The following is a 24,365-nucleotide window of genomic DNA, read 5'->3' as shown; positions in this document are numbered from 1 at the left end:
TTTCATAAAAATACTTAATATTACATTTTGTAACCTTTTTTTGGAAATTTCTTATTCGCCATCGAAAAAATTCTTGTTCCCCCACTGCCATTAAAATTTTTGCTCTTTCTTATTTGCCATCGGTCCTAATTTTTCTGCCTTAATCGTCACTGTCATCAATTCCAAGACTAAACGACATTAAATGATACGAGAAAAAACATTTTTGCCCCTGGTTCCGAAATTTTGCCTAGTTTCCTTTCATGCCACTTCTAGACACAATGATGCAGATGCATAGCAAGATGATACAATTAGGCACATAACAATATATACACATGAGAAATCCATCAATAATTCTGCATATATTGCATCAACAAGGACCATGAACAAAACGTAAATAAACATGGCCACATATATCATCGATAATGTTTACAAACACAAGGCTAAATAAATACGAGCATCTCACTAATATATTACATCACGTACATCAATTGTTGATGGACAACCAGCAAAAAAAGTTGCCATATTACATACACATTACATCAGGTTCTACATAGAACAAGGAAAATGGAGCTCACACCACATATTACAGCATGTTTTTTTCAATTTGTTCATGGAGATCAAGTGTCACGTCTCTAAACATTAATTACATAATCACGTCTCTAAACATTAATTACGTAATTACGTCTCATAATCATCATAATGTTATGCTTATGCGTGTTCGTTTGATAATTTGAGTTTTAAACATGTTCAAAATACTTGGAGTTGGCCTAGAGCTCTCTAGGAAGACCCTAAATACTTTAGAGAGAAGGAGAAAAGAAAGAAGAATAAAAATAGAGGAAAGTTAGAAAAAATTTAGAAAAAGAACCCTTCTCGCGGTCTAACCGGGTCTCATCGAGGTCTGACTGCCATGGAGCAACCATGTGGGATTGTCACGTGGGTGTCCCGTGGTCTGACCGACGCCCTCACAGTCTGATCACTAGAGCGTAGCAGAGGGGCTCCTTAAGTGGTAGAACTGTCTCTCTCTCTCCCTCTCTCATTTCACTCTCTCCCTCCCCAAACCCTAGAGAGAGAAGGTGAGATCCGCTCAACGCATTCGACGACCGAAGATCGATGGTGGGAACTCTCACAAGCTCTCCGAAGGACTTCCCCTAGCTTACTCCCCCTTTCCTCCCCACCGGAAGGGTTTTCTCGCCGTTTCTTCCTCCGTAGGCTCATTCACCCTCCGAGAGTCCAATCAGTGGATCAAAGTTTTTCCGTAGGATTCCGATCCAATACAAAGTTCCTCTATGTTTAGGTAAACATCCTCCTACCATTTTCCTATTGTTTCATAGCCTTAGGCGATTGCCATTTTGATTTTCGCCTGAAAGCCCTAGGAAAGCTAAATCTAGATCTCATTTCGGGGGTTTTACGTGTTCGGACTGTGCATGTCGTCCGAACTACCATATAAAATGTTCCCCTAGTCTTGTGGAGTACTTTAATGACCTTCGTTGCCGAAAGTTTCACCGGAGTCCTCACTGGCGACCCCGCAAAGGTGTTGCCGGCAAATTCTAGTTGTCTAACCACCACTAGGGTCGATCTGACCGCCAGATAACGATCTGACCGCCATACATATTGTCAATCTGACCGTTAGACGCCAAAACTCTCTACAGCGGTCAAACAGCCACTTTCACTTCAGTATGATCGCCAGCCATTTAAGATTGTGTGTACTTATGTTACCTTGTCTGGGGTTTCAAACTTTGAAACCCTAATCTTTTGACGGTCTTTTGCAAATATTTTCGAAACACAAAGCCCTATTATTATCCATGCATGCATCATTTACACATTTTTCTATCGTTCATTTGTTTATGCATGCATTCTTGAATCGTTTAAAGAACGTTGCATCGACGGTCCAAGCGAGTGAAGGCGACACCGAGCAACCTGAGGTTTGTGAGTGTTGTGCAGGCAGTATCAGGCAACCGCCAAAGCAACAAGACAAGTATCTAAGCATATTTCACCATTTTGGTTTAATTGAATGGAGTCTAAATTGATAAGTCATTGCTTAGGTATGTTGCATGTTTAGCGAGTCGTTGTTAGACTTACATGGGTAAAACCTATGTTGATTGCATTACCTCTACCTTGAGTTATTGATTATCCATATCTTTGTAGCCTTGATAACATTGTTAATATCTAACTTAAGAGTTGTTCGAAATATTTAGCAATGCATAGATCCTCGGTAGAAGTCGAGCGATGGTTCAACCATCGTTTGTAAGCTTAGGGCTTACCTATTGTTCACAATTACAATGATAATAATGTGGGATTTATAATATGTGAGAATGAGATGAGTGTGGATGGTGCTAAGGATAGGTCAGGAGTGGAACCCGAATGTCATAGACCACTTGCATCGTTTAAGCACCGTCCATCGGTGCCGTTGGCTTTAGCACTTTTCGTACAACCACATATTCGGATAATTGACGAATGAGTTGAGTATCATACGTCATGCTGACGCTTGCTTTGTGACCCCGTGACATGTAAGAAAAATAAAGAAGCAAGGTGACGGAGAGCCAGAGGTGTCCGGTACACGCTCGCGGTAACCTCAATGCCATAGGGGCATGTGCAAGTGGGTAGTTCTGGGTATGAGAAAGGTTGTATCGGGGGCTAAGAGGATAGATCCGAGTCGTGTGGGTAAAGTTGAACCCCTGCAGGGTGTAAGAACAATTTGAATTGTCGCGCTCCCGGTCATGAGCATGCTTCTGTCCATCTGCATCGGTTGTAGAGTTTTCAAATTTGGGGATATGACATGATATGTCGGGTCTGGTTGTTGAGGATTATTGATTACATGATATGGTTCCTTTTACATTTATGTGCAGGTTGATGTTGCAGGGTAGATGTATCTTGAGTTAAATATATATGCTCACACATAGATGTTAGGTTGCTTACGCATATGAATTTACTTAACCCTGTAGCATACTCCTTGCTAATGACTCAAATGCATAATCTTTCGAGTCGGGTTATTTATATGTACACATTATGGATTAAGTCTTGTGAGTACATTCACACTCACGCTGCTCTTTCAGGTTCCACAGGTGAGGAGGAGTTCGTGTTGACTATTTCGCGTCCGCCGATGTAGGTGATGGGAATGAGTAGTCTAAGCTACTCATGTGACGTGCTTTTGAGTGGAGTCTAAAGGCATATTGCTTCACCTAGCTTTTGGTGTTAGTATGTGTTACCTTTCCGCTACGTAGTTTCTCAAATCTTTTATTGTAAATTGTTGTAAATGATAATACTCTAATGCTTGTAATATAATTTCAATTGCCCGCTCTTTCTTAAGTTTTATTGTGATGTTATATGTTGGAAAGTCACGTGTTTCGATCTTAGGCACAAAATATGGGCCGGGACTACCGGGGTGATATTCTGATTAATCATTGTAGTCATGATTATGTTAATGATCGATATAATGATTAACTAGAATATTATTTAGACAGCTTCTCACACCAAGCAAAAGGAGCTGACATCACACATTGCATCAGGTTCATAAACTGAGCCTTCTTTTGTTTCTAGTGGCCATTGTAGGGCTAGTTGTTTATGGTTTTTTTGCTTCCTGTGCCCATTGCAGGGCTATCACACAGCATCTCAGGATTCACCTTCTTTGCCTTCCCTTTAACCTTTTTCTTCTTTCTTACTGTGGGAGCAGAAGCAGCAGCAGTAGCTTGTGTTTCATCACCTGACATTGGCACTGGATACTCAATGGAAAGAGCCTCGGGTTGATTTGAACCATTGTCTAACCTGCATTTGATAATTATATGACAAATGAAGCATTTTAGCACACTAAAAATCACATCTTATACGCAACATGCGTTAATCATTTACCTGATTGATCTTCTGAAATCTGATGCATCGACTTTTCCTTTTTTTTCTTAGTAGAAGGTTCAATGTTTTGGCTATGGTTAAAAAGCAAGAGATTTAGAATCTAAAGCAAGTGTGATACAAACATAGATATGCGCTAACCTTGGTGGAAAAGTCATAGAGAGTGTTGGTGCTTCATCCTCAAAAGTGACCATGCTTGTCTCGGTGGATGCTTTAGTGGCCTCTTCCTTTTCTTTGGTGGTCCTCTGTACGAATGATGGTTTAATTGTAACATGCAAATAAGTGAACATATAAAAATAAAAAAAATATAAAGAAGCAAACAATGTATTACGTTATAGCCATCATAGCTGTAATGTCCTCTAGGTCACCTTCCAGTGATGCCCATAGTCTTTATAAATAGGGCATTGATGCTACACTTGATTCCTTGTTGTGGTACCCTTGCTCTCAGTACAGCCTCTGAACCTCTGGTTCTTTCTCCTTCCAGCTGTGGCTTTCAAAAGAGGTGGATGCATGAAGAAATCATAGCAAGATTTAGGCCATTGTGACTTGTCTGGCAAAGCAAGGGATTAGTTGAGCATATGTAGCTTGAAACTTCTCTACAGAATAAAACAAGTCCACATAGTTGTCTAGAAGCACATTGTTAAGGGAGGTGATGAATGATATAGCATGGACACAAGGGATGACTGAAACTTGCCATTCTCTACAAGAACATGTCTTTTCATGTAACTTCACCACAAATCTTAAGCCATTGCCTCCCATTACAGAAATTTCGGCAGCTTCATCTGAGCATTTCATGACTTCCAAGTCTAAGTCCCGGCTCCTTTCCTTCAACCTGTTAACTATATGCGGCAGAATCAGACCTCTAAGCTTCATGGTAACCTTTCTCATTTGTTCTCACTTGATCATAAGTAATTGTCTGATCTTATCCATGAAGTCATCCAAGTTCAAGCTCTTGTAGTGTTTTATCCAGCTGTTAAAGCTCTCTACTAAATTGTTGGTCACATAGTCCACCTTGCAAAGGGTTGAGAACTGGCTTCTAGTTCATAGTCTAGTGTAGCACTTCCTTAAATAATCCATTGCAGCTGGTTTTGCATTCTTCATTGCAGCCCAATGTTTCTCAAAGAAATGTGGGTGCCACGAGTAAGTTGCTACCCAAAGATGATCATCAAACACCTTTCCATAGAACTTCTTCTTGAAGTTTTGAACCAAGTGGTATATGCATTCCCTATGCTCTACATTTGGGAACACTTCTTTGACTCCTCCCATCACTGCTTGTCCAGCATTAGTGCATATGGCAAAGCCACGTGGTGATCCTATGGCCTCCTTAAGCCTTTACATGAACCAGATCCAGTTGTCATTAGTTTCATAATCCATCACACCAAAAGCGACTGGATACATCCAGTTATATCCATCGACAGCAACAGCAATAGCCAACTGACCCTTAAACATGCCTATCAAGAATGTGCTATCTATTGCCAAATATGGCCTGCAGCCACTAATGAATCTTTCTATGCATGGTTTCAAAGCAAAGAACAACCTCCTAAATCTAATCTTGTCATTTATGGTGTAATGATCAATGACTACAAAGCTACCAGAAGATGACCTCTCAATTTCTGCCTTAAACTTATACAGGTTGTCAAAACTACCATCCCAATCATCATATAGTTGATTCAGTGCTAGCTGTTTACCCATGTAGACTCTTTTGTAGTGAACCTTCACCTTGTGTTTGTCTTTAAGTCTCCTCTGCAGTTCATTTGCCCCTACAGTTGCATCTTCAATGAACCAGTCTTTCACCTTCTAACACACCCAATATTTTGTTGTATTCCTCAACTTTTTAGTTCTTGTGCTTGTGCATTCATGGCCTGAAGGGTTCTTCTTCACATTCATATGTGAAATAGAACAATTATAAGTGTAAAGAAGGGGAATACAATTAAGACAAATATGAAGAAGTGAAGCATGTCATTACCTTGATAGTGACTTTGTCATATGTTGTAGAAGTATGTATTCTCCAGGGGCAATTATCTTCAAGTTTCCTTGAACAATAGGCCCTGAAGCTCCCTGGTTCACTCTTTTCAGTGTTATATTCAAACTCATATTTCACTGCATGTTGAGCTAATGCCAACTTAAATTCTTCAATATTAGGATATATGTTGCCTGCTGTCATTGGTGGGTCTTCTTAATCATAATCAACATTTGCTATATCATCTTGCAAAGAGTCTTTTCCTACCAAATCCTCCTCAACCTCTTCCTCTGACTCGGACTTAGAACCACAATCATAATCCTCCTCATACTCAGACCTAGAATCAGAACACTCCATTGGAACATTGTCCTTGTCAAGTCTAGTAGCAACCAGTATAGCATCTGAAGGTTTCTTGTCTAAGTACGTACACTCCTCATCAACACCCACATGCTCATTATCTAGTAATGGGTTTACTAGATAATTATCCTCATCTTGTTGCTAGGATGGGACATCATGACCATCACTATACCCCTTTTCAAGTGGTGAAATGGACCACTTTGTGATAAGTGGAGCTAGTCCTGAGGGATCATAGTATGAAATGAGCATGAGCACCTCCTTTCTCTCAGCAGGTTTGTCAAACATTGATCGCAGATCTTGGTCTGTTTTGACTTGTGGAAAGGCTTTCGAAGTAGCATCATAGTACTAAACAATGCAAACTTCCTTATAGTCTGGCGGGTACTTATCTACGACCGATTTAACAAAGTCTATGAAATTTGTTGTGTCAGAATCTAAAACTTTTGTGAAGCTAAAACAACTGAACTCTGGCCTAGCCTTTTGGTTGCTAACAAGTTTGATTTCTAGTAAGTAGGTAGAATTAGGATCCATCCTGCAAATAATATGCAATGATTCTAGAAGAATTTTAGTATTTTCCACCCAACAGAAGTCTAATACCTCTATAGTACACCAAGAACATTGTATATTTTTCCCCAACTATGACACCTCTACAATTAGAACTAATGGAGCACAAGTAGCCAAAGCCCACTATGCACTGGTGAGGGAGAGGTGGGCAAACTTACCCTTCAAGGAGCCAAGCAAGATGAGGGTTTGGCACTGATCCCATCATCCTCTTCGTGGTTGTCGTGCCCGAGCTCAACCACGTGCAGTCCCCACCTGCCTCGATCAAGCCCTAGCACCACCGCACCAGGGCCTCAGCGCAGCGCCTTAGCGGCACTCGAGCTGTCGAGCCTCCACACACCCCAGCCGTCAAGCCCCAGCGTCGCGTGCCCGACCCCAGCGCTACCCACCGTTCTTGCCACGCCAGCCTCGTCGCCCAACTAGGGTTTGGAGTACATGGGTGGTTGTGGTTGGGGGAGGTCAGGAGGGGGTTTGGGGTGTGTGGTTTGCTTTGGGTTCGGAAGGAGGTGTTCCACCGGTCAATGCAAAAGGCCATGGGCAGGGTGGACATGAAACAAAAAAAAACTCATAGGCCCTGGGACAAAAGCACAAACGAAAGCTGATGGAATCGACGGCGATGATGATTAAGGCAGAAAAGTTAGGACTGATGGCAAATAAGGAAGAGCAAAATTTTCAATGGCAGTGAGGGAACAAGAACTTTTTTCGATGGCGAGTAAGGAATTTCCCCAGGATTGAAAGCATTGCCCTCTGATGTGTTTTGCATTTTGAGGCAGGAACTAAAAGATGGCATCACGGCTGTTCTACCAACAGGGAACACACACACCTGGACATCATAGAGAGTACCCCAACTCTGGGCAACTTGCACATCTTGGGAAGCAGCTTATCAGCAAGCAGGGGCAGCAATTGCCATGCTCCAGATAGATTCATAATGCTTCTGAGCAATCTAATGTGCAAGCAGTGCAGTTAGTTCTCATTGAATGGAAGAAGCAGGCAGCAAATTCACTCAACACAACCCCACAGAGGCAGAGACAGAATGGCATGCACCAAAGCATGGCATATTCAATTCCATCAATCAGTGCTTGGTTCATTGCATGGATCCATGGCATGTCGAATAGGGTCCAACAATTGACTAAAGCACTGCACTCACATCTGAATTTGACAAGGGCAAAGAAGAGCACAAAGGAATAAAGCAAAATCTAGCTAAAAAAAGGGCAACAAAAACCCACTTCCCCAACAAAGGCGCACTAAAAGTGGACAGAGTGATTCACAGTCCAAACTTAACCAAATTGTCTAAGAAAACTATGTTTGATAAAGACAGAAAGCATCAAGCCTTATTGCTCGCTCCCAAATCCTTTGTTTTATGAACATCAACAGCAAAAAAAAGGATTTCCCAACAGAATTCAAAAGGCTAACCGATTCATAATAAACATCACGTGAAGTACCGGTGATTCAATGTAATTGTCTTCATGTTTGCACAGTTCCCCTAGCTGCAAGCACCTGGTTTCATATTTCCAAAACCATACAAGTTCCGAACAATGATGCATGTAGCTTGCTGATCAAATAAAAGGAACTCAATTGTTGAGGGCATCCAAAAATTTCCAGCTTTCATAACCCTGCATCGATGCAGAGGATCTACAACAGCCACAGACCTAAAGCCACTGAAATATACCACATTAGAAGTCTAGAAGATACAAACGCTAAAGTGCAGGCAGAAAATCATTAAGCACTGAAGAAAGATTATACGTTCTAGTAGCACTAGTAGTACACCTAGCATCTTTCAGCATTGTGTGCTACAACAAGGCAGAAGTACGTATACACTAAGGTGCCGTTTGGTAGCGCTCTGGGAGCTGATTCTGCCCCAGAATCGGCGGGAGCGCTACCAAACGCCATGTTGGTGAATCGATTCCGCACCAGAATCAGAGAGAATCACTCCCACGTTTTGTACTGCGAGGTGGGAGCCGAAAAATCTAGCTTCCACCGATTCCCGGCTAATTCTCCTCAATTTCAACACAATATTCTTTCAAGAATCACTTCCACCATTAACATACTAAACGATTTCATAAACGGAATCACTTTCACCATATAATCTACTTCTATCACAGAATGACTTCCATCACAGAATCAGGAGATTGAAGAGCTCTACCAAACGGCCCCTAAATGAAAATTGCAGCAATGCATGATTCAAATAAGTTGCTGGTACCTATCCCATTTGTTCAACAACTGATTGTCATTAGAGTGCCGAAACTACTGAAACTGAACATGCCAAGCAATTTCCTAGACAAGAACATGACAAGCAGTTTCATTGTTAACACCAAACTGGTGACGTTTTCAAAAATGTTACAAACTGAAGCATAGAGAAGTACTAACGTAAGTTCGAAATAACAAGCTCAGTTCCTGCAGCTGCTTGTGCCAAAAGAGCTCAAGTACCAACTACCAATCTTTCCCAGGAAATAAACCATGAGCATTAGTGAATGAGTTGATACATTGCTTCCAATTCAGATGCCATGACACAAACCCACATACGCCTCAGATACACGTTTGAAAGCATTATCAGTTCTCTAGGGAACGAGAGCATATTGGTGATTCAAATAATTTTGCACTTCTCTCAGAAGTAAGAAGATTCAATCAAGAATGCACATCAGGCAACCAGCACAGAGAAATTGCACCTTTCCATCACCAACGGCAATTTGGTGATATAAAGAGGCTAAGAAGCAAAAATAACAAAATTGTCACCAGGAGTGAACGAGCATTGGTCTCGACGATCATCATGATAGGTACGCCCAACAAACAATCTTGACAAAAAAAATCTCTTTCCTCCTGAATTACAGAGAGCTCCCAGAGACCCAGACACAAAACATCAGTTCTTATTATTGCTGAAGCTTACAGTAATATACTAATATCACACGCACACATCCAAGGACACCAAAATTGCAAGCAGTTGCATCAAAAACTCAACCTGTTACTTGACCATCTCGCTTTGCCTCTCGATCTACACCAAGAACCCCACTTGAATTATACTAATAATGTAACCCATCTATGACTCTGAGCATGCGGAGCTGAACAAAAGGCCAGAGCCACATCACCTTGCTGATTCAGTCTAGGAAGCCGGTTTGTCGAAGCACGGCGTCGCGCACCCGGCGCAGGTCTCGGCCCTTGAGCGTGCGCCCGGCGCCCTCGAGCATGGAGAAGGGCGCGGCGGGCCCGGCCCCACCAGCGGATGCGCGGGCGACCATCTCGTGCGGGGGTAACATGGCGGCGTCGCCGCGCCGGAAGTCGTCGTCGTCATCGTCGAATTCGCCCCACCGGCCCATCGCCGGCTTCCGGGGCGGCCGGACGGGCACCTTCACGGGCGCCGACTGGTGGTACGGCGGAGCAGGGCCCGCGTTCTTCGGCTTCGCGGTTGCCGGGATGGCCCGCGCGGAAGAAGTCGGGGACTGGGTGGGCGACAGCGAGCTCCCACTCCCGGACGCCGCCGAGGCCGAGGCGGCGGCGGCCGCGATGGTTGCCTTGCGCCGGAGCAGCGTTCCCGCGTTGGCAGCGGCCGCGGCAGCCCCTCCCCCTCCCCCACCGCCTCGGACCAGGAGTCTCATGTCCCCCTCGTGCAGCGCCAGCGCGGCGAGGAGGCCGAGGTGCCCCTGCGTCACTCCCCGGCCCGGGCTCCTGGGCCAGTCGAGCTGCGGCGGCACGTCCGTCGACGAGAAGAGGAAGTCATCCTCGTGGAGCTCGTCCCCGGCGACGAACGAGGGCTCCGTCGGCGAAGACGAGGGCGACGGCGACGAGAACATCCCGATGAATCGCTCGCCGGCCGGCGACCGGCGCGGCCGGTACTCTTCCATGGACGGCCGCACGCTCCGGCTCTGGGTCCGGGGCTCAGGAGGCGGCGCGCGGCCGCGGGAGCATGCGGATGCGGGCTGAATCGGGACCCCGCGGGCTCGTCCCGGCTCCCAGCGGCGGGCGGGCGGGCGACTTGGTTGGGGAAAGGAAGGGAAGAGCGAGGCGTCGTGGGGTTTGGTTTTTATGGGCGCGGCGCGACCCACTATGGTGAGGGGAGACACGCGGGCCCGCACGCTCGCTTCGATCGGTTCCTCGGCTCGGCACGTACGCGGGCGCAGGGCGCGGTGTGTACGGACGAGGGAGATTTGGAGGCGGCCGTTGAATTCGTCCGGTCAGATATAGATAGTATGGATGGACTCTTATGAGAATGTTTTTGATAGAATTCTATAGAATTCGTTTTCTAAATTTGTTTCTGCGCAGGACGGATCCAAAATGTGGAGTGTTTGGAAAATAAAAGATTATTGGTGAACTTTTTTAAATAGATATAAAAGTTTCTAACAAAAGCCGTAAGTAATGTTCTTTATGTATAAGAATCAACTATACCATATATAATTATATATGTAACGTAGTTTACGCGAATGCGATCGGTTCCTCGACTCGGCACGTATGCAGGTGCAGGGCGTGGTGGGTACGGACGGGGAAGATTTGGAGGTGGCCGTTGAATTCGTCAGGTGTGCGGGTGCCCATGCGTAAATTTTATAAGATCGGTAACTTTCTATATATAACTATTTTCACTCTCTTATTTTCAATTTAATCATTAAATCACAGTATATATGGTATGGATAGAGTCTTATAAGAATCTTTATTTTTCACTTTAGTCATTGAATCACGGTATGTATGGTATGGATAGAGTTTTACGAGAATTTTTCTGAATATAATTCTATAGAATTTGCTTTCTAATTCTGTTTCTGCGTTCTGATCCAAAATTTGGTAGGTAGTGGTAATCGTGGAATGTAGATAGCAGGACGAGCACTTGGCGGTCTGTGTTTGAAAAATAAAAGATTATTGGTGAACTTTTTTAAGTAGATATAAAAGTTTCTGTCAAAAGCCGTAAATAATGTTCTTTATATATAAGAATCAACTATATCATATGCAATGATATATGTAACTTAGTTTATGCGAATGCGAACCAGTCTAGCATGCTAAATACAATAACCTTTTTTTAATGCTTAGAAGATCTAAGGGTAGTCAAAATTGAGGTTGAAAAGGACATTAAACTATTTGTGTAGTTTTGGCCCGATTAAGATTCAAACGGTTTTTCTACAAACATGCTAACAACAGTCGACCACAAATAAGGGTTGAGCCATTTAACGTCAAATTAGGCTTGCTTTTTAAAGGAGAGATGAGGTTCTCAACTAAAAAGTCAATGGCTTTGACACAGTCTTCAAGTTGTAGCTACCGAGAACACAAGTGACGACATAAATGCTATCGGTTGGTCTCATCTCAAACCCAGGGAAGCCGGGAACAGAAGGAAACGATGGCGGGATATACAATTGGGTGGACATAACACTACCTCCGCGGATAAAATACGCTGGATCCAATCTTTTCTCCCAGGTCCCATTCACTTGCTCCCGCACTCTACCGAGGCCGCGTCATGCCTCGCTGTTCGGGGGCCCCGTCGGTGTGCGATCCTAAATATGCGATCCTAAATATTCGCGGCGACCTTTCGGACTCGCTGGGGCTGGCCGCGCCGCGACCGGACAACCTCTGCCGTTCGATGGGCTTCGAAGAAGCAGATTTTATATGATTCTATTAAAAAATATTTTGTAAAATTTATTTAAGTTATTTATCACATAATCTTAATAACTAAATTGAAAATAATATATATTATAAAAAATCTTTCATAAGATCAAATCTTATAAAATTTATTTTCAGACCTGGAACGGCGATACCACCGTATGGACTCAGAGCAGAGACCAGGAGCGGACCCAGCTCTATAGAAGCAGTGGCATAGGTCCTGGCTCATTTTTGTTAGTTTAGAGGAATATAGATGTTTTACTGTAGCTCTAATATTACTGTAGCTAACAGATCGAGCTGAGTCGGTCCCCTGCCTCCCGAGTCCTGGACCCCTGGGCATCCGGACACTGTACACGCGCACGTGTAGTGTAGCCCGCGACAAGGTTTTCTTCGGGGACCCGGCCGTCACCGTATGTCTGGGCTCACTTTTTCCACTGACGTTTGCCTGACAGGCGGCGCCCTTCTATTCGTTGCGTAGCGCGGTGAAAATGTGATATCCCGCCATCGAACGGCAGAGGTCGTCCGGTCGCAGCACTCTGGAGAAGCGTTCGATTTGCCATGCACCTGTGTTAATTACAGCGCAGCTGTTTTTCTTTGAACTATTATAGCGCAGCTGGTTTATAACTTTATATGCACACAATTACGAGGAAGGTCTTCCATGTGTTACATTCCTTTACATACAAAAGAGAAGCTCCAAATACAAGTCAGAGCAACAAATTAAACGAGCCAAAAGATTTCTAACTACACTAGTTTCCCATAGAATTTCACGCAATTAAGTTCCTTTCCACAGCGAAGTGGCCAGAGACATAAGGAGTTCATCATAGTAAACGGCTAAACGCTTACACCGGATCTGCATATTTAGATCGTCTCCAACAGAGGAGGAATCGACCGCTACAAGGATGGATACGGTGAGCGAGCGTCCAGAAAACGCCTCCAGCATACACCTTTTCTATTGCTACAGGGAATCGGGAGGAGGCAAAAATGCGGGAGAAGGGAGGAGGCTGTATTACTATGTGGTTGTGTGAATAGAAGATAACTGTGGGTCCGATGAGAGATAGTAAGTAATAAAATATAAGAAATAGGTACCTGCTGGAGATGAGAAAAATAAAAAAAATACTATAATAGTGTTAGGGGATGATGTAATAGTGTTATAGGGAACGAATTTTTAAAGTATCTGTTGGAGATGACCTTAAAATCATATCATGTTGACACCGGACCTACATATTTAGTATCACATCATGTTGATTCTCAAGTGCTAACCATCGAAACATTGTTAAGTATTTCCTCTGTTTAAGAATGTGAGGTGTATTTTTTTTCGAAAAAGACAAGCTTCAAAGCTTTTGGTCGACAATTAGTCAAATTATATACATGTTTAGTATGCAAAAATTCCTTCAATAAATTTGTATTTTAAAATACTTTTAATATGATGTTGATTTTATAACTGACAACATATTATAAAAAAAATTAATGACTTTCAAAACAAAATACGTATTTTGCAAGGTACGTGGTTGCATAACAGCGACACGCATGTTAGTACTGATTATTCTTTGTCTCGCAGGCCTTGTCGGGTACAATACGAGTCACGTCATTCTGAGCTGCATCACGCCAGGTCCGGACCCAAGTAACACGACAATGCCTTGCATTATAAGCGAGAGAGACCATCGAGAATGCGAAAGAGATTGCATCGAAATATACGTAGACGTGCCTCGTCGACTAAAGCCTTCTACGCCTTATGTTGAATTGCATATGACATTAACAGCAGAATCATGTCGTTTCCCGAACGAAAAATCGCAAGTAATAATGCTTCGATCGGTCGGGTGCAATCTGGAGCCTGATGTGTGAAGGCCAAAGGCAATATATTCCAATCATTGCATTTTAAGCAGGTGGTTGATCAAGCCAATAGCTCACCTAATACGATCTCGGGCATGCGTAGCCTTTCGTGCTAACCTCTATCATTAGCTTGTCTCAATCATGTGGATGACGGACTTAAGTGCTGGATTAAACAAACATCACATGCTTCATCGCGAAAAAAAAAAAAACATCGCATGCAGGGGCGGATTCACCATGAGGTAGAAGGGGCTAAACCCCAGCGCAACTCGGAGTCCTCAAGCCTCCTCTTTAATTTTTTGACATAAAAGAGAAATATAGACAAGGAGGAAGAAAGAGAGATCTGACTCTAGATTTGTGATCACATGGTTCTAAAACAGCGGCTGGCTGCAGGATCTAGACACATCAACGTCAAGCTGCACTGCAAATATCCCAGCTCGTCAACACTTTAGGCTATCTCTAACAGATACTCTAAAAATTTATTTCCTATAACATTATTACAACATCTCTTATTTTTTTATCTCCAACAGCTACCTTATTTCATATTTTTCATTACTCTCCTCCTTTCCTTTAATCGGACTCACAACCATACTCTTATGAACAGTATTACGAGTCTGTTTCCGACTATAAATTTATCGTCTCCTCTGTCCAACTGGCTTCCCTGTATGTGTGCTGTAGCACTAGATAGAGTCTCCGTTGGAGACTGTTGCTGGCTGAACGGATCGGCATTTCCTGCGGCACAGTAATTTGCCAGGTGGATGCTGACTCGGTTAGAGTTGGCCTTAGCGCTACACATACGGCAGGTGGCTGATAGCTGTGATGCATTTTGCCGTGCAGATCTTGTGCAAATCCTGCTCGTGCCACCTACCAACTAACAAGGTTTTGAGATGTACTCGATTGTTAATCGCGTCAGGTTACAACTTACAAGACCTGGTTTAGGCAATTATTGGAAGGGACGTTGAATAATCGGAACAGATTCTGTCTTGTACTTTACGGCAGAAAACCATAATCATGAGGCTATATTAGGTTAGCTGACATTCTTTACGGCAGAAAACTATAATCATGAGGCTATGCTAGTTCTTATGCGAAATTGTATAAAAACGAAAGTTTGGCCGAGTGGTCTAAGACGTCAGATTTAGGTTTGTTTGTTTGAGTTTCTGTTTTTTATTTTTTTAAAAGCTGTGTTTTTAATTTATCTGAAAAGCTTTTTTTCGCTTCTCAGTATAAAAGTGTCTCTCAACGAGTTTCTTAACTTTAGTTTATTTTTTTCGCTTCTCAGTATAAAAGTGTCTCTCAACTTTAGTTTCTCAAATCTCGTTTGTTCTGACTTCTCACAGTAGTAAAAGTAGAAAATAAGTAGGACTAGACTCTGGTTCGAAAGGACTGTAGGTTCAAATCCCACGGCTGTCAGTTTTTTAATATATATTTTTAAAAATTTTCCTCGTTAATCCAGCTTATTTCGTGCTACACCAAGTTCAGCTTTCAGTGATTTCATCATCTATATTCATTTTCATTCGGCTGAGCAGTGATTATCTCCTTATTCATGTTCTTAAGAAGATTCTTCTATGGATACCAAGGGGCTCAAGCCTCCTATCCTCTGGTGCTCCATGGAGAGAAGAGAGATGAGGGCTGGAGGAGGGAGAAGAGGAGATGAGCCTCCTAGTTTTACTTTCTTCTCCGCCGCTGATGGTCTTGTACAAAGCTCAACTAGATTAAGGCCAAGCATAACCACGGATGCACAGAGCAGACTGAGCCCAATGAGGCGATGACGATAGCTTGGTGTGCTGAGTAATCAATTATTCACTCTTGGCTACGTGCATTTCACCGTGCGCGTAAGAAAAAGGTTACTCAAAGTCAGTCGCAAAGACCTCCCGAGGTCAATATCAAATGCGAGGAAACAGAAGACTTCCCGCCCCGGGCCGGCACCATCAATAAACAAACAGCAGAACCAACCAAGAGTCCAAGACAGCACCAACCAAAAGCTCTTCCCTGCGAGAACCAACCAAGAATCGATCCCGCGATGGAGCCTGATCCGGCCACGACCCCGACCAGCGGCACCGCGGCGGCTGCATCGTCGTCGCTCATCTTCTTGGGCACGGGTTGCTCCGGCGCGCTCCCCGACACACGGTGCCTCATCAAGCCCTCCACGCCGCCCTGCGCCGTCTGCTCCACGGCCCTCTCCCTGCCGCCGGACCGAAACCCCAACTACAGGTGAGTCAGCCGCCCTTCAGCTTCAATCAACTATCAGCGTGAATCAATCCATTTGGGAAAAGTTGTATATTTCTAGAACAAACAGTCAGGGAATCTAGGATTAGAAAATTAATTGCTTATTATCAGATTCCCTACCAAATAAGCTAGGACTTGCCAGTGCTTATGTGACAACATGCATGTTTGCTTTCAGGTTGAACACCTCCCTCTTGATAGATTATTGCCATAACGACGGAACCCACAAGTACACTCTAATCGATGTCGGCAAGACCTTCAGAGAACAAGTTCTCCGGTGGTTTGTCCACCACAAAGTGCCTTCCGTTGATGCGGTGAGATCTTGATGCTGCATTCTCTCTTTTTTGTTAAAAAAACTGATGCTCACTTTTAATCATCCAATCCCCTGATGATCAATCCATACGGATGTCATGACTAAGATGGTTCTGTGCAGTGCAGATCATTCTGACTCATGACCACGCGGATGCTATCTTAGGCCTTGATGATATTTGGGTAGTGCAGCCAAGTAATGGTGAAAATGATGCTGACCAAATTCCTATTTTTCTCACCCAATTCACAATGGACAGGTTCATCCTAAGTCCTAATGTTCCTAAGGAATTAACATCTGAATAACCGTATTGCTTTAGCCATCAACACAACGTATCAAATAATACCAGCCGCCAATTTTACAGTATTGCAGCAAGATTCCCCTACTTGGTGGAGCGGAAGCAGGAGGATGGTGATGAAGATGCCCGCGGCGCGCTACTCGACTGGAAGATAATTGAGGATGATGTCAACAAACCATTTACATCATCAGGGCTACAGTTTGTGCCCTTGCCAGTTAAGAACCAGCGTTGTCAAGTGTTGCTTTGATCTTCTTCATGTTTGCCGGCCCCTGAAGCGGTTAGCTTGCTACAATCTGTTCAGGTAATGCACGGAGAGGGGTATATTTGTTTAGGATTCTTATTTGGGAGGAGGGCCAGAGTTGCATATTTATCTGATGTCTCAAGATTCCTACCTAGCACTGAGCATGGTATGGTCTTCTGTCCTCCATAATTCTTTGCTCAAATAACGAGAATGCTTGTTTTTATAGATGGGAATGTTTTTAATCAATGCGGCATGAAGTTTTCACTGTCATATTTGGAAATAACGTGATAGTTTATATAAGCTAATGTGTGTAATGGTTATGTCATGAGGAAATAAGATGATATTGATCCATTAAACTTGCATTCAGAATTCTCGACTTTATTTGGGAAATGCAGAAGATCAAGACAGTGTAGGTTGTTCATCTAACTGTTATTGCTAATCCTCTATATCAAATATTATCTGTGGAATCTTGAAAATCGACTAAGTTTACACAGGAACTCTAGTGATTTTAGCCGATCAATTTCATCAGTGATACTTTTCAATCTTTTTCTCAAGATCAGAGTTTTAGGGTTTGTTTGTTTCAGCTGTGGATTATGAATTGTAAAAAATTGAATTGTAAATGTTGAATTATATAATCTGTAGAAGCAAATGGAAGGTGAATTGCTAAATTATTATAATCTGAGGGCTAGATTGTACAATCCAACTTTTATAATCCATCCTGTTTGTTTCAACTTGCAGACTGCGATTTCTGTTTGTATAATCCAGTCTATAAGCCGAAACAAACAGACTATTAGTATCATGTCAGCAATCAAATATCACTGACCCACACGACAACATTTCTAGCTAATTTTTGTAGTTGGATTCTCTTGATTTCTGTTTGATTGCTCCATGTTACTGGAACAAACTGATGTAATCTTTGTCTGCAGCAATTTCGAAGTCTGGCGCTGGACAAATTGATCTTCTTATACTAGAAGCAAACGGTTTGCACGGGGTGGTAAGCCTATGCTACATGCTTGCCATCTGAGAAAAAAAACATCTTTGATAAATCTTTCATACAACTAAACTCCGTATGCTGTCAAATATGTTGATAGCCTGATACAAACTTCATGTTCCGTGAACAGGGAGGACATCCTCGCAGTACCCATTTAACTCTGAGTCAGGTTATTTATGAAGATCTCTTAGTATTGCCTTGATATTTTTTTATCAGAATTGCTAACACAAAGTGTCAAATGGTTTGTTTTGGAAAAAAAAAACCAATTGATTTTTGTGCCTTGTGATTTGCTTGAAGATTCATGCTCTGAGTCCACCTTCCAAGTCTTTAACACGGGGTCTACGCCTATAAATCCATGAAGCCACTCAATTTTTTTTAGAAATTTCAAAGACATAGAGGCTCTAGCTCAGGATGAGCAAGCCCAGTTGCCCAGCCAAATGGCGGAGCTTGTTTCTTGTTCCACCCTTGCCAAGCGGTGTTTACCTAGTTTCATCCAACATTAACTGGAAACATGTGTGCAAAATGTCTAAATCAACCCAATAATTTGTTCTTCAATATCATGCCAACATTGTATAATTTTTGCAGAGTCTTGATGCTATCAAGAGGATCTGTCCTAAAAAAGCTCTGCTGATTGGAATGAGGCACGAGTTTGAACACCACAGAGAAAACCAGATGCTGGCAGAATGGTCTCGCAGGTGCGCGTGGTTGCTGATACAATTACCTTTTTCTTTTTTCTCACCAAAGGCCTTGTTTAATGTGTAAGCCTGTATGATTGTAGAGAAGGAATACCAGTACAACTAGCTCATGACGGCCTGCGCGTACTCATTGATTTATAATAAGGTACGCAGTTGTAGGTCGCAATGCAGTATTTCATCAACACTGTTTTGTTGGCATCTTTGAACAGTTTCAGTGATATTATTGCAGATTGCAGCATCATATCTCCGCTATCTGATTTCGATTGGGAACAAAGTTCTACCCGTGCAAGTAGTTCACTGACAATTTCATGCTTTGCATTGTCGTGCATGCAAACCTGATTGTGCGTACTAGCTCTGCTGGGATTATCTGTACTAAATTAGCAAGTGAGAAGGATATATAATCTAGGCTTTCAATGGACTCATTGTACCGCCTTTTTCTGATGATAAGTTGTTGACCTTTACTAAATCAGATCCTCTGATTTAGAAGAGGCAAGTCAGCCATAAATATAACTGTTACAAGTCCCTCGTTACAGCAAAATTAGTGCAGTAATTTATGAACAATAATTACGCTACAGTATCACTTACTCGCAACTCTGTACTTGTCTAGTTGCCATTTGCAAAAGTGTTGGATTGGAGTGCCCCTCGGAGGAAAGGGTCGATGCCAAAAACACATTTTCTTCTCTCTAGTTTTCCCAACCAGGATGCACAATACATTGTTGTAAATTATGAAAACACTCAAAATATGCTGAAAAAACATATTAGCTCGCTTCACTTAGGTGCAGGTTCAGCTAGTCTCAAATTGTCAAACAAAAGCGCTCTCGATATGAAAGATGAGCCTAGTTAAAATAAAAGAAAAGGGGCTTTTGCAAATTTACTACTGGTTTTTTTATTTTTTGTAAGAATACCACTCGAATGACAGTTCTGATGGTTTTTTGTAATTTTTTAGTGGTAAATTTGCAATAACGAATAACGGTTCAAAACAGTGGCAAATTTACAATTGTCCCAAAAGAAAATTATCGTTTAGCAGAGCTCTAGCTTCCAACTTTACATCAGACTTTGAGATTATTGGCTATAATAAAATTATTTAAGTTACTATTTTTAATCTAAAATAGGAATAAAATAACTCAAATAAATATCCTCAATATACTCACGGTTCTAACTTCACACAATTTTAAAACTAGAAATACCAAACTCTAATAATTCTTGAATCCAAACCTCTACCAAACATACCCAAAATAACCTCACAAACATAGTAGACCGTCGAAGTAATTGGCCCACTAGGACCGTGGGCCTACATACAACCAACCAAGCCTTCTCTCTGAAAAAAGGCCGCTCAGCCGTCGGCCCACTCCACGCCGGGGTTTATCCCTACACATTTCTCCACCCCACCCGCTCCTCGCCTCCCCCCTCCGAACCCTAGCCTTCTTCCTCTCCTCCTTCTCCCCGCCGCCGCCGCCGCCGAGCGCGCAGACGCAGCCATGGTAATGCCCCTCCTCTTTTTTCTTCGTTAGCTACGCACCGGTTTTCCTTCTGTGCTGACCCGTCCTGGCCGTGCTCTGCGTGCGCAGTCCGGGAGGAAGAAGACGCGGGAACCCAAGGAGGAGAACGTGACGCTCGGCCCCGCCGTCCGCGAGGGCGAGTACGTCTTCGGCGTCGCGCGCATCTTCGCCTCCTTCAACGATACCTTCATCGTGAGATCCCGACAACTCCACATCCTTCTTCGTGCTTCCTGGTTCTTGCTGTTCTAGGCGCGGCGTGCTGCTCGGTACTGAGACAGTGTTTTGTTCGTTTTCGTTCTTGCAGCATGTCACGGATCTGTCCGGGAGGGAGACGCTCGTCCGCATCACTGGTAATTACCCTCCTTTGAGAACACTCATTCTTGCCATATTGTTGGTGTCGTTATGATCCAATTTTGTTGGTTGTGTGTAAAACAACTGTAGATTTTTCTCATTGTAGTTCGAGTATGTAGTACTCGTATTGTTTTTTAATGCTATTTGTGCAAGTGGGATCTTAATGTGCTGATCATGCTGATATACATATACCACTACGACTGTACCATGTTCTGTAGAGATAGCTCATTGTCGTTTAGAATTAAGTTGCTTTGCTGGCTTTGGAACATTATAATTCTCTATTTCTCTTTAACTTGGCATAGGATTATATCTTAAAACACTTTCTTGAACTTGTACCTTTTAAGGCAAATCAGGTAGCATAGTATTTTGTTAAGACGTAGCTATTCAGTTGGAGTTCGTTTGGAGTTCTTATTGACCTATTAAGTGTTGACCCTGGAAAGCCATTCACTTGACTTGAGGTTAGGGTTTAAGTTTACTAACAATTATACAGATAAGTTGGTGTTTGGCCTAGATATTTATTGCGAGTTGTTTGGTATATTGGGTATGTTACCAAGCATGGTCCTTCCTTACAGTTCTTCATTGACACTTGTGATGTTTCTTGTTACAAGCATCTGGCATACTTTGTTACATGATAGGTTAGTTGATGTATAACAACAGAAGACTAATGTTAATATATTTGCCTATTTGGGATTGTAAATATTTAAGCTTGTTGTTTGGTTACTGAGCTTAAGAATTTGCGTTGCAAGCATGGCCCTTAAGATCGCCTCCCTTTGTTTTGTGGGAGCGTGTCGAGTCATAGCCATGCAAAATTGACGACGAGGGACCAGAGAGTTTTTCTCTGGAACTTCTTCTCTTCCTCTTTCAGTTCCAGGTGTCTCCATCATGGAATTGGGTTTCCTGAAGTGTATGACCAGTACGGAGCAGCTGCTTTCTGCATTGCTTGTGCTGAGTTTATTACCTTGCAACTCTCTGCCAAATTAAATGGAGACGTCTGAATCTTGGAAGTGAACATGCTTTCTAAGAAAATTTCAGGAAAATATGTGTAATTTGTCAAGTTGTATACTTGTATCAGAATTTGGAACATTAAGAAAGTAAAACATTATAACCCTTTTCAACTGCCTGGATCTGCACTGATCTGTTGGTGCTATGTGGTGCCAGCGGTCTCTCTGCTGGTGGCTACCCACTGTTACCCAGCAATGAACTCTCGGAGGCTTCCCTGCCTTCACCTCTTGCCCTCGACGTTCATGTTGATGGAGCAATTATAGCTCTTCCCAAGTCTGTTGACCTCACCAGCACTGGCCCTCCCAATTGCTGTTTGACTCTGGAGGTTGTCATTTTTCTTTGTAAGCATGGTCCTTAAGATTGTGCCTTCCTTTTGTTGTGTGGGAGCTTGTCTGAGTCATTGCTACACAAGATACATAAGACAGACCAGAGAGTTCTTCTATGGAACCTTCTATTTGAAAATTTTAGATCTCAGCTGTCCAGTTTTGTCCACCTCCTTGTTGCTTTAATGGTCCCCAGCAAATGGTATTATAGAGGAATGCTTCTATTGGAACGTAGCAGGAGAATGATTATAGTTTCTTAGGATCATGTATGGCTGTATGCACATTTTAATTGATGATTGTTGACGAAGTGACTATTATTTGAGCTACCTCATCAGTGTCTTTAACTAGGTCAGTAACCAGATAGCAGCCACCTGATTAGTTCCTTTCACTAGGTCAGCAACCAGATTATGTGAACGACTGATTTAATACACTCAGCACCTGTTACTTGTACGTCTTTGTAGCTTTTATACTCAGCTATGTCTGTCCTCTGTGTTTTCAAGATCATCTTTCTGTGGTTGCATTTCACAAATCACATTGACTTTTGAGTTCAATAAGATTAACTGTGTCTGTCTTTACACAAATTTCTTTTGTCGACTTCTGTGATGTTCACTACCTGCATGATTTTGTTTTGCAGGTGGGATGAAGGTCAAAGCTGACCGTGATGAGTCATCCCCCTATGCAGCCATGCTTGCAGCCCAGGATGTTGCACAAAGATGCAAGGTACTGTGCTACTTGTTCAAACATTGATTTGTCAACTGTTAGTTGATATTTACTGTGCGACTGCCCTCTTTAGGAGCTTGGAATTACTGCTCTGCATATTAAGCTCCGCGCTACAGGTGGAAACAAAACAAAAACTCCAGGTCCTGGTGCTCAATCTGCTCTTAGAGCTCTTGCCCGTTCTGGGATGAAGATTGGACGTATTGGTAAGCCTATGATCCTTTTTTTGTCTCAATGCTCTTGAGTAGTTTATCTGCACTTACTGTTAGTTCATCATTTCTTTCTGTTTGTTTGCAAAGTGAAAATTGATTGCACTATTTGATTGAGCGATACATTATCATTATGGGGGTGTTTGGATGCGTGCATCCGCGCGTGCAACGTTTGGCGTATAGGATGATTGAGATGGACGTTTGGATGGGCGGATGACCAGAGCAGCCTTGCACGTGCGGGTGCAGGCATACGGTCGGATGCTGCATCCGCACGTGCGTCCGATTCGGCCGTAGCTGCCGTCCTGGCTCGCCGGATGCAGTTTCAGATTCAGCCTACCAAACGCAAACTTAATTTCAACCTACATCCGCTCATCCAACCAACCAAACACACTTCTTTTCCAGAATACGGATCCCCTTAGCCTGCTTCCACTCATCCAGGATATACGATGTAGCTCTACAAAACCTCATGTGGACAACCAAACACACCCTATAAGTTTGGTTTTGTGTGGAGTTACTATTATAGTTTTTAAACCATTTGAATTCTTTGAAGTATGCTTGGCGGTCAGACTAGGATTTGTGGCGTTCCTTGTGTAGTCTGTGGTTGCACTCCTTGAGGTTGGGCGTTCCTTGTGTAGTCTGTGGATGCACTCCTTGAGGTTTCGGCATCCCTTGTGTAGCTTTAAGCCATTTAACCTGGCAAGTTATACAAACGTTCATTGACTTGAAATGCCCATTTCTCTATATTATTTCCACCAAAGATTTAACACTTTTGCTGTTTTCTGCTTGTTGAACAGAGGACGTGACTCCAGTTCCGACTGACAGCACTCGTAGAAAGGGTGGTAGAAGAGGAAGGAGGCTGTGATTTCTGTCATTTTCGCTGTTTGAGAAATACCGATATCAAACCTGGTTGTGCAACTTGTATCTTGTTTATGATGTTAGCATCGGATTTCGTGGATTTATAAATTTTGAGCTATGTTGTGTTGTCGTTATAGCATGGATGGCCTGTTTTTCTTCTTGACAAAGTGATTGCTACACCGCAAGTTATCTTTATCATCATTTCGCAATTTTGACGGCATTTGTCCTGAAATGATGCCGTGGCCGTTTTCAAACCACATGCACTTTTTGTTTCTTTTTTGTGAGATGCATACACAGTTGATTCAACCACTAGGTCGTGCACTAGTGGGATCTTTTCTGTTTAGATCCTAGGTTCCTGGGATTTTGAAATACTGCATGGTACAGCCAGGGTTCAAAAATGAGTCGGCTACCGTTCGAAATGTGCGGTAACTGCCCCTCTTGGTCGGCTCGGTTTTGTAATGCTTTCGGTAACCAAATTTGAATTTTATAAAAATTCAAATCAATTTTGAATTTTTTAAAAAAATATATAATTTTTTTTTATAAAAACTAGAGGTAATTC

The 24,365-nt window shown here is 42.8% G+C and overlaps 3 protein-coding genes and 1 long non-coding RNA gene across 4 annotated transcripts; 2 read left to right on the top strand and 2 right to left on the bottom strand.

The window, feature by feature from the left end:
* Positions 1 to 3,373: 3,373 nt before the first annotated feature.
* LOC133888226 (uncharacterized) lies at positions 3,374 to 7,067 on the bottom strand. The gene is made up of 4 exons (XR_009903749.1): positions 4,154 to 7,067; positions 3,964 to 4,067; positions 3,826 to 3,896; positions 3,374 to 3,741 (listed from the first exon to the last, which is right to left on the bottom strand). It is a non-coding gene; the product is annotated as an uncharacterized LOC133888226 (long non-coding RNA).
* Positions 7,068 to 8,094: 1,027 nt separating this feature from the next.
* Positions 8,095 to 10,688, bottom strand: LOC133888225 (protein S40-7-like). The gene has a single exon (XM_062328383.1). The coding sequence runs from the start codon at positions 10,531 to 10,533 to the stop codon at positions 9,790 to 9,792; it is 744 nt and encodes a 247-aa protein (XP_062184367.1). The 5' UTR covers positions 10,534 to 10,688; the 3' UTR covers positions 8,095 to 9,789.
* Positions 10,689 to 15,939: 5,251 nt separating this feature from the next.
* LOC133888224 (putative hydrolase C777.06c) lies at positions 15,940 to 19,432 on the top strand. Its single transcript, XM_062328382.1, has 10 exons — positions 15,940 to 16,306; positions 16,497 to 16,632; positions 16,757 to 16,884; positions 16,990 to 17,137; positions 17,225 to 17,330; positions 18,091 to 18,158; positions 18,286 to 18,324; positions 18,741 to 18,850; positions 18,934 to 18,995; positions 19,080 to 19,432. Exons 1-9 carry the CDS (start codon positions 16,116 to 16,118, stop codon positions 18,989 to 18,991), a joined length of 984 nt encoding a protein of 327 aa, XP_062184366.1. The 5' UTR covers positions 15,940 to 16,115; the 3' UTR covers positions 18,992 to 18,995; positions 19,080 to 19,432.
* Positions 19,433 to 20,171: 739 nt separating this feature from the next.
* On the top strand, positions 20,172 to 23,973 carry LOC133889313 (small ribosomal subunit protein uS11y). Its single transcript, XM_062329831.1, has 6 exons — positions 20,172 to 20,331; positions 20,419 to 20,541; positions 20,654 to 20,699; positions 22,660 to 22,745; positions 22,819 to 22,948; positions 23,746 to 23,973. The coding sequence occupies exons 1-6, from the start codon at positions 20,329 to 20,331 to the stop codon at positions 23,811 to 23,813; spliced, it is 456 nt and encodes a 151-aa protein (XP_062185815.1). The 5' UTR covers positions 20,172 to 20,328; the 3' UTR covers positions 23,814 to 23,973.
* Positions 23,974 to 24,365: the final 392 nt, after the last annotated feature.

The sequence above is a fragment of the Phragmites australis genome, chromosome 13 (genome assembly GCF_958298935.1).
Source record: "Phragmites australis chromosome 13, lpPhrAust1.1, whole genome shotgun sequence".
Lineage (NCBI taxonomy): Eukaryota > Viridiplantae > Streptophyta > Magnoliopsida > Poales > Poaceae > Phragmites > Phragmites australis.
This window is presented reverse-complemented; position numbering and strand designations above follow the sequence as displayed.

Bases quoted from the DNA above. Each gene is read 5' to 3' on its own strand.
- LOC133888225 (XM_062328383.1), bottom strand. From the start codon at position 10,533: ATGGAAGAGTACCGGCCGCGCCGGTCGCCGGCCGGCGAGCGATTCATC.
- LOC133888224 (XM_062328382.1), top strand. From the start codon at position 16,116: ATGGAGCCTGATCCGGCCACGACCCCGACCAGCGGCACCGCGGCGGCT. The intron at 17,331-18,090 runs GTATGGTCTTCT...CTTTGTCTGCAG, and splicing joins CCTACCTAGCACTGAGCATG to CAATTTCGAAGTCTGGCGCT. The intron at 18,851-18,933 runs GTGCGCGTGGTT...GTATGATTGTAG, and splicing joins CTGGCAGAATGGTCTCGCAG to AGAAGGAATACCAGTACAAC.
- LOC133889313 (XM_062329831.1), top strand. The intron at 20,542-20,653 runs GTGAGATCCCGA...TCGTTCTTGCAG, and splicing joins CCTTCAACGATACCTTCATC to CATGTCACGGATCTGTCCGG. The intron at 20,700-22,659 runs GTAATTACCCTC...TTTGTTTTGCAG, and splicing joins GACGCTCGTCCGCATCACTG to GTGGGATGAAGGTCAAAGCT.